The 9,651-nt window shown below is 37.2% G+C and overlaps 3 protein-coding genes across 3 annotated transcripts; all 3 read left to right on the forward strand.

Moving 5' to 3' along the window:
- Positions 1 to 1,192: 1,192 nt before the first annotated feature.
- LOC110862975 (transmembrane protein 222-like) lies at positions 1,193 to 2,313 on the forward strand. Its single transcript, XM_022112180.2, is given in 4 exon segments — positions 1,193 to 1,515; positions 1,609 to 1,673; positions 1,676 to 1,731; positions 1,802 to 2,313. Coding segments are annotated over 4 exon segments (537 nt in total). The 5' UTR covers positions 1,193 to 1,399; the 3' UTR covers positions 2,102 to 2,313.
- A 207-nt stretch (positions 2,314 to 2,520) lies between these two features.
- Positions 2,521 to 4,650, forward strand: LOC110862974 (SAP domain-containing ribonucleoprotein). The gene is made up of 5 exons (XM_022112179.2): positions 2,521 to 2,681; positions 2,965 to 3,061; positions 3,190 to 3,251; positions 3,405 to 3,959; positions 4,049 to 4,650. The coding sequence occupies exons 1-5, from the start codon at positions 2,658 to 2,660 to the stop codon at positions 4,241 to 4,243; spliced, it is 933 nt and encodes a 310-aa protein (XP_021967871.1). The 5' UTR covers positions 2,521 to 2,657; the 3' UTR covers positions 4,244 to 4,650.
- A 253-nt stretch (positions 4,651 to 4,903) lies between these two features.
- LOC110862973 (formimidoyltransferase-cyclodeaminase-like) lies at positions 4,904 to 9,048 on the forward strand. The gene is given in 16 exon segments (XM_022112178.2): positions 4,904 to 5,045; positions 5,108 to 5,194; positions 6,152 to 6,203; positions 6,267 to 6,335; positions 6,436 to 6,629; positions 6,701 to 6,731; positions 6,794 to 6,820; positions 6,918 to 7,001; positions 7,109 to 7,207; positions 7,210 to 7,265; positions 7,361 to 7,557; positions 7,651 to 7,757; positions 7,760 to 7,794; positions 7,862 to 8,023; positions 8,162 to 8,326; positions 8,673 to 9,048. Coding segments are annotated over 16 exon segments (1,578 nt in total). The 5' UTR covers positions 4,904 to 4,988; the 3' UTR covers positions 8,829 to 9,048.
- The last annotated feature ends 603 nt before the right edge of the window (positions 9,049 to 9,651 follow it).

Genomic DNA, 9,651 nt, shown 5'->3' on the forward strand with positions numbered 1-9,651 from the left:
TTAGCTTGATTTTTTAAGCTAAAAATCCCGACTGTACTGTTTCGGAAACTAAAACTTATTCGAAGAATACACCAAAATATAAGTTTTAGGCATTTTACAGCCAATTCTGATCTCACAAAATTCTAAATATACAAAGTGATCGTATGATCTAGACCATCGATTGACACCCCACCGGAGGTTGAGATCACTTGACCCTGATTTAACCTTATAAAAACTAATTAATTTTGACCTGGATACCATTTAAAAACGGAATTAAAAATGGTTTCTATTGCATTTGGGGGCGGATTTACTGGGGGCAGAATACCATTGAGACCGACTTGTGGGGCGGTGATAAAATCAGTTGGGGACTGAATTAATGCAAACCGATTTTGAATATTCTACTGATGCAGTTATGATTTATTAGAGACCTGGAACTGATTCGACAACAAAAATATAGAACATAATACATTTTTAACATGAAATTGCAACTGAACCAAATGAACACACGATATTAATTTTGATAAAAAGATCGGATTTGATTTTGATAGTACTACAAAAATAAACTAAACGAATAAATCGTCATCATTCATGTCATCAATTTGATGACACTGATTTTGGGATGCATTTTATATTTTAAACAAGTTATTAGCTATAATTTTGTCCTTCAGTGTTCTGTGACTTGTTCCGATCGGTGTGGTGACACTATTGCGAATATATTAGCTAAAGAGAACGTTGTGTATAAATATGAACGATGAAATATTTAAAAAATATGAACTGTATCATATTTACAACATGATACAGGTCAGAGGTCAACGCCGACCAATTTATTAGCGGCGCCAATGTTGGATAATTTTTCGGGGGCGCGGCGTGACCTCTGATGCACTTCCTCCGAGTTCCTCCCCCACTACAACTACAACTCTAAACTCTAAAAAAATTAGTTCAGGCTTGAAGAAAAACCAACGACAAATAAGGAGGAAAGAATGGAACTGAGAAAATTTTCTCGGTCATTTTATTTTTATTTTTTCCTACACCTTATTGATGTAGCCCGGTCTCAACGGAATTCTGTAACCATACACCTTATTGGTGGAATCCGTCGCCAACGAGAAAAAGTTGGCCTACACCTTATTGGTGTAGTCCGTCGCTAAGGCGAAAAATTTGGCCTACACCTTATTGGTGTAGTCCGTCGCCAAGAGATCGAAATCGCCCTCCACCTATTGGTGGAATCCGTTTTTAAAAGGTTAATAAATGAGTTTTAGCTTGGTTAGGTTAATTTGCATCAATCATTACAATGTTCATTTTGTCACACTAAAGTATCCAAAACGACAGGTCAAACTTTTCTTATCCTGAATCACAGGTGGAAAACAGTTATGGCGTCATGAATTATGATAGCCGAATAAATGCATGCTAAAAATTCGTAATAATGGGTGGAACAACACCAGCGGATCCAAGTGAAAGGTCTGAAGCTCAACCCATAATGGACGTCAAACGGTGCAAATATCCAATTTCCATTGTATGGACGCCTATCCCACTTCTCACGTAAGATAAGAATATATCTTTGACACTCTTGATGTTACTCTGTAGATGTCTATAAGTGGGCCATATTCACAAACATTTTTATATTATCATCAGTTGGTTATTTCCTATAATTGGGCACATGGGAATTGCCTATACCACCGGAGTTATCCGTGATTTTGCCGGCCATACTACGTCTCCGAAGACGACATGGCGTTCGGCAAACCTACAAAGTACTGGGTTAGTTTACACACTAATCGACTTCATCTTTAATAGCAAAGAAGTCATTTTACTATTGGCTGACTTCTAGGTTCTCAGCACAGAGAAAGTTGTGGGCGGAGGTCAGGCCTGGGACAGAGCCATTTACGAAGCGTCGGAAGAGTACAAGACGAGGATGCACAATTTGTGCTGCGACAACTGCCACTCGCACGTGGCCTACGCCCTTAACCTGATGCGCTATGAAGGCTCCTCTTCCTGGAACATGGTCTGGCTGGCATTAGGAATGGTCCTTCACGGCCGTTATGTCAGTTTTGCAGGGTTCATCAAGACCTGGCTCCCATTCCTCATTATCGTCTCCATCATCCTCATTTTCACCCTAGTCCCATTCTGATCCCTTCCCACGTAATATTTATAGTGTAATATTATTTTACTTATTTTTGCATTTGCAACCAGCCTAATTAATTTATGCTGTCTCAATAAATCATTGTAAAATTTACGGTAGAAATAATGTGCTACAAGCCTACAAATTGTGATGCCATTTATCCACAATGATTTAAATTTTTGGTTGAATAAATGGAACGGGAGAAAGGAAGTGAAAGTTCATTATTTGCAGAAAACCAAGTAACAACCTCTTTTAAACTGATCCTGCTACACATACATGCTTAATATGCCACAAAGGCTAGTTTTCATACCACAATAAGTAACATAGTTATGCAGTTATCGGGGAAAGGGTTATCAGAGTGGGTGAAAGTTGAAGTGGAGAAAGTTGGCCCTGTTAGCATGTGAGAAGAGACGGGCATGGAGAATTCGAGCGGGAGTTGCGACTGCTCACAGCGTCCACATTTCTCATTCTCCGGCCTAATAAAAGTAGACGTTGAGCTGTGATTCATCAAATAATAAATTTGAGTTTGAATAAAGCGTTTTTGGTGAAAAACAATATTCGTAACATGGACGACTTAGCAAGTCTCAAGGTAAGGCTGGAAGTTATCTGTTGAGGAAGTGTGATACGCTAATGAAGAGTCAAAGGCAGATTTGTCAATGTCCGTTCTTTGCACTACTTTTATCTACCGAAATACCGAAAGCTCTCTTTGCTTCGGCAAGATTATAATTTCTCCTAAAAAGGCTCCATCTCCAGCTTTTCATTACTTTTGGGCGTATCTGTAAATTTAAAAAAATAGAAGCAGTTTTTCATTGATTTCTCTTGGAAGTATTTGAAAACTGAATACATTTGTCTGTTTTATACAATTTGCGCAGTTGCCTGAACTGAAGAAAGAGTGCAAGACAAGAGGATTATCTACCAGTGGAAATAAAGCAGATCTTGTAACGAGACTACAAACCGCAATGTCTACTGGTAAAGTGAAAAAATTGTTCTCCTATTTATTTCCTAACTAACTGGGAACTAATTGGTCCATAAATTAGTTAATTCTTCAGTCAATTTTAGCAACTAAGTTAAATTAGTAATTCTTTGTAATCAAATAGAAAAACCACCTTCTGATGACTCGGTTTTGGATGATGCACTTATTGATGAAGATTCCATGCTCGTAAATTATATTTATATTAATAATATTAATTTAATATCCATCATGTGGTTAACAATATGCTTCAATTTCTTCTTGCAATGTGCAATCAAATGAATCTTTTTCATTCTTATGCTTTTTGTTATTTCATTGCTTAATTTATTTGTTCCATTTTAGGACGATGATGATGAGAGTGACGATCTTGCCGATTTAACGACGAATTCGATAGACATAACCTCCCCTACTTCAAAAATTCCTCCAGCTAGTATTTCCAAAGTTGTTGCTGGTTCTCCTACCAAACTTCCAATTTCCCCAGTTAAAACTGTGGAAGCTGTTAAACGACCAGCACCCAGTTCACCATCCAAAACTCAAGCGAATGGTGACTCGGAAGTAAGAAGTCCGGCTGCTAAAAAGAAAATCACAATAAATAGAGAATCAGTTCAAGCTCTCCCAGTTACTGACTCCACGCCCAGTGAAGCAAGCGACGGTGACAAGGATGAAAAGAAAATTGTCAAAGTCGGCGCTGTGTCCCTTACAGCAGAAGAGAAAGCAAGGCTGAGAGCACAAAAGTTTGGAGCAACAGGAGGTGTTTCGTCAACACCTTCTGCAGCAGTCGCAAAGTCGACAGAAGGAAAACCTGCTCCCATAGTTGATGAAAAGCTAAAGAAACGAGCAGAACGCTTCAACAACGGAACAAGTGCGGTGACTTCAAGTGAAAGCAAAGTTGTTTCTGTAATATATGTATATTTACAATGATAATTGTGCCATACTACCTCTCTTGTTATTTTTAGCATATAACTGAATGCATTCATTTTTTCCAGCTTACAACTGAGGACGATGTAAAGTTGGCCAAGAGAAAAGAGCGATTCGGACTAGTTGACGAGTCCGAGAAGAAAGAAACCAGAGCTGCACGGTTTGGGGCTGCAGCTGCAGCAGTTCCACCATCAACAACAGCAACTACTGCAACAAATTCCAGTGACAAGAAGACGCTTCGAGCTGCGAGATTTGCTACTTAAGTATCTACACATACACACACACACACATATAACAACAAAATCGTTTTTTTATGTTCGTACATACATAATGCATGGTTAGTAAGGCTATATGTTTAAATAAGCTTATGCCCAGATCATATTATTCATTAATATTCATGTTGAAAATAATATGATGGTGTCTTAGTTGTTGTTCTACTGTATCCTTGTCGTTTAAGTACTTTATGAATTATATTCGTTTTTGACATGATGATATTTGTGTACTAAATTAATTAGTATTTCTTGCTTGTATCTACTTTAGATATCTATTGATAATAAACATCAGTCATAGAAAATATGTATGAATTTTAAGTAGCAATAGTATGTTGTACTTGTATTTGTGTGACGAATTCTTAACGTTAAATAAACTTTATAGGTGTTTATTATTATTATATACGTTACATCTGTGTAATATTTTTCATTAGAACGACAAAATATAAAGGAGTCTTCTCATATTCATTACATTCATTAATAAAAATGGATTACGCAACAGATTTCAACAGTTGAAAATGATAGGCGTAGGAGCAATTAAACCCATCCAGCAGCCTTGAACTACGCTGCTTAACTGGAAAAATCCCAAGTCGATCCTTCCTTTCGTTTTATTTATTACCATCTCGATTCTCGACAGCAATAAATAATCTAATCCAGTAATTATTTGAGCCACACACAATCATCAGTTCTTGCAATTGAAAAATTAATTCTTAATTAATTGTCTTCAATTCTCGTTAACATGGACGCTCCTTTGATTGAATGCGTTCCAAATTTTTCGGAGGGACAGGACGCGAAGGTTGGGAATTATAATATCTGTCAAAAAATCATATTTTCGTATTTTAACAATCATCAAACCAGGTACTGGATACGATATCAGATGCAATTAAAGCCACGGCTGGAGTTACTTTGCTTGGAGTTGACCCTGGAAAGTCTACGAATCGATCTGTACAATTTAACTATAAAATAGAGACTTAGAGATTTTTTGTATTTTTACTTGTACTGTACTGTGACTACAGTACAATACAAAAATTAGTACAAAATTCAAAAGACCTAGAGAATTTCCATTATATTGTACTCTGAAAAATTGTATTGTAAAACTCCGCGAAATAGATGCGTCAAAAATTGAGACAAATCAACTCATGATATACGAAATGAACCCCCTCCCACAAAGTGTGTATAAAATGTTCAAAACTACAAATTCGACATTTTTGACCTTTGACCTCGTTTACAACAGTCACCAGGCTGATGTAAGCCGAAATGATAGTGATTTATGAACTCCCCGCCTCAAACTAAACACGACTGCAACGGTCCAAATAATAATTCAACATTTTTGACCTTTGACGTGGTCACGGGGTCTTCGTACGTTAAAACTGTATCGATTTCTGAAATTCTCGCCCAAGCCGAAGTCTAAAACATTCGACACTTAAATTTTGACCTTTGACCTCGTCCTCTCGGTCATGGGTTGGTCGGAGGTCAAAAGTATTGACGACAATGAATTCTCGGTGAAATTTCCTTTAAAATGACACCGCATATGAAAATTAAGGTAGAACTTTGCGTTTACTTCATGCCAAGGTGACCTTGACCTTGACCTCAGGGAGCCCATTTTCGAAATCGACCTAGGGTCAAAAATTAGTAGCGAAATAGCGAAAACGGCGTTAGATTATATTGAGGCGTTCAAGAGATATCCTACTTGCCAACGCTTGATTTTCCACAGTAGTACAAACTGAGCCCGTGTTTCAATTTGTCTACTGTAGACTGTAGAATTAGTACAAAAAGCTGATGACGTCATCATCTAGAGTCCACAGTACAGTCTACAGTCAGAGTACAAGGAATCTCTAACTCTCTAATATCTTTGAGCATTTTTACTGTGTTTTGCGTTGGTTCCATGCATTTTGTAAATAGGTGTATACTTTCGTGGGTTGTCCAGACTCGGTTGTTGAAGCTGCGTTAAATGGTATATCAAATTAGTACTAATATTAAAATATTAATATTAAAAGGGAAACAAATAAAATTTCAGCTGCCAAAGCTGCCTATGGAATAATTAATATGAAGAATCATAAGGGTGAACATCCTCGGCTTGGGGCAAGTAAGCATTCCATATTTATTTGCATGGTTAAAAAGATTACCTACACAGTCATCATCATTAAAATAAAGTTAGAACAACATAATTAATTTACTAACCTAAGTGGACGTTTGTCCCTTTGTCCCCGTGCGTAACGCAACGATGGAGGATTGCGTGAAGTGTGCAAAACGGTTGGGCTCCCGTCTTGCAGAAGAACTTGCAATTCCGATTTACTTGTATGGATTTGCGGCTGGGGCTGAGTATCGAAGAGCAGTCCCTCAAATCAGGGCAGGAGAATATGAAGGAATTGAGAAAAAGGCAAGAATTCACTTGAAATTAAACAAATACATGTTAAATTGTTTAAATTGTAAAATTTCATCTCTCTAAAGATCACTAAAGAGGAATGGAAACCAGATTTTGGTAAGACGTGAGATCTGCAAACCTTGGTTCTTAAAAAGTTAATAATAATTGTATACTTTCAGGCCCCGCATCATTTGTACCATCATGGGGTGCTTAAAATATCATATTATCGAACGTGGAAGTTTGTTTTAAGATACAAAAAGAACATAAGTAATTGAATGACACAGTGAAAATGATTTAACGCAGGAGCGAGTATGGTAGGAGCAAGAAAGTTTTTGCTGGCTTATAACGTCAATATTCTGTCCACTAAAGAGCAAGCTCACAGAATTGGTAATGCATAACTTGCATATTTTATATATGCACTTAAATGTCAATGTTTATGCAAATGTTCGTATTTCTGATTTGCCAACGAATTATACTCGAATATTTCTGTGAAGCTCTTGATCTGCGGGAAAATGGCCGTGGTCCTGGAAAAGAGGGGAAACTTAAAGCCGTTCAGGGTATTGGATGGTGGTTAGACGAAGCCAATTTGGCCCAAATTCTTATAACATTACTGACAGCGAGATCACCTCCTTGCATACCGTTTTCGAAGAGGTTTACATAAGAATAAATATGTACATATTCCGATTTGATTTGGTGAATATTCTGCTACAATTCGTTAAGATTCGTGATTTTGTAATGTACTGCAGTCCAAAGCAATTGCAGAGTCTTTGAATTTGTCCGTTGTGGGGTCTGAACTTGTGGGTCTGGTGCCACTCTCCGCATTACTTGACGCAGCAAACTTTTACATTCAACGCGAAAATCTAATGATTCTTGATGATGATCAAAAAGTAAAATTGGCTATAGATCGACTTGGATTGAATTCACTGTACTCATTCGATCCAAAGTGCGTTTAACATACATTTTTCCCCTTACGAATTTTAATGAATAGTATTTAGAATTGCTATACAGTTTTATTGTCTTCTGCATATAAAAACAGAGAACGAATTATCGAATGGAAGGTTGAATCATCCGATCCTCCGAAACCACTGTTGGATTTAAGACTGACACAATTTATTAAAGAAGTGAGAGCTAGAACTGCTGCTCCAGGGGAGGATCCGTTGCTGCCGTTGTAGGAGCATTGGTATGTCCAACTGCTGAATAAATGTGTCAGAACTTATTCTTTTTATACATGTCGTGTAATTATTTAGGGTGCTGCACTGGGAAGCATGGTTGGGCTGTTGACCTATGGCAAAAAGCAGTGGGAAGAATTTGATTCCACGATGCGAGATATAATTCCACCACTTTATGGAGGAGTGGACCACCTTCTGCGCTTCGTTGAGGCAGACACGAATGCGTTCAACAAATATGTCGTAAGTCTCAAAGTAGTGAGATGAGATCCCTATTAAGAGATCACTTTTAAGATATCTTAGATTTAATCTCTTCAATGAATTAAACATCAGCATATTTCCATAAAATTAGTCTAGACATTTAACCACTTGATGTTTCAGGAGGCAATCAGACAAACTAAGAATGCAGAATCTGATGTTGCCCAAACTGCGTTGCTGAACGCGATTAACGTTCCGATGGAACTGGAAAGAAAGCTGGCTTCCTTGTGGAGTGTTTTGGAAACAATAAGCAAAATTGGGAATCCTAACTGCATTTCAGATGTTCAGGTAAGTAAGTAACACGTAGTAATAAATCAAGTAGAGATTTGTATCATATCAATTCAAAATGAAATAGTTTTATTATCTTTTTCACAATATAATGGGTTACAATACATAGAAATTTCTTCACATTCGACAACCACAGACAGTACTTGAGATAATTCGCAAATTACTGTATCCTTACATGCTGTATTAATTAAATGGCTCCAGACGTATCAATTATTAAGAAGCATATTAATTCGTTATCTTAAGTTATGTTTGAATAGTAGAAGCACCGAAAGATGTGCAGGCCACGTATACTACTAGTCGGCAGTGTCATTAAAAAATGTTTCTAATTGGTACCTAATTAACGCAGGTTGCTGTGAAATGTGTGGAAACTGGAATATACGGGGCGCGATGCAACGTTATAATAAATTGCAAATCTTTGACGGATGCCAACCTTCGCAAAAGTTTGATTCAAGAGGCCAATTCACTATACAAAGAGGCACAACAGAAATGCCAACAGATTTAGACGACATTGAAACACGAAGCGAGGCATAAGTTTCTACATGTATGCTTGATTTTAAGATTTTGAATTTCTCTAAATGTATATCAGTAGTGGTGACTGTTGCATATGAACATGCATAATATGTGTGTTTATTTAGATAGACTCCGTGTTTAAAGCTATGTAATTACGGACAAAAAGATAAAGTGCAGAAAAATAAATTGTTTACTCAGCAGCTTTAAAATTACATAAATTAAGATAAGGAAAAATAAGGAATTTATGTGACATAAAAATCACGAGTCGCTCCATTCATGCCCGGTCATGCGAATAATATTTAGTGTTTTCTGTTTAATTAGCGCCTCTCACGCTCCCAGGTATCTAAATTTAGTTAGTCCCCTTATTCAAGCTAACCTCACTCAACCAGCAGACGCAACCACCGCAGCGAGTCTCCGCTTGCCTGAGAATTCAAAAAAATTTCGACAGACGGTGGTGTTTTGGTTGATTATTAGTTCAGCATATATACAAATTCATCCTTTAACCAATTGGCTAAAAAGTCCGATTAACCCAGATACTCAAACGTCGTATAGTGACGCAGTTCAGTTCACGGGAAATATCTCAGCAAAGTAAGGATCTAACGGAACTTGGGTCTTTCCGCACCACAATGTACTTTACTTTGCTGTTCCGCATGAGATAACAGCACAAAAAGTTTTCCTTCCCATTCTCATTGACAAGATGTGTTAAAATTAGAAGAAAAACTAACTCTTTTAAGTATTTTCTATTGGCGTAAGCGAATATAAATCTTCAACCTTCGCAAATTTGACTAAGTCCCCATCATATTTATTTTAGGGAG

Source organism: Folsomia candida, unplaced genomic scaffold, assembly GCF_002217175.1.
Source record: "Folsomia candida strain VU population unplaced genomic scaffold, ASM221717v1 Fcan01_Sc130, whole genome shotgun sequence".
Lineage (NCBI taxonomy): Eukaryota > Metazoa > Arthropoda > Collembola > Entomobryomorpha > Isotomidae > Folsomia > Folsomia candida.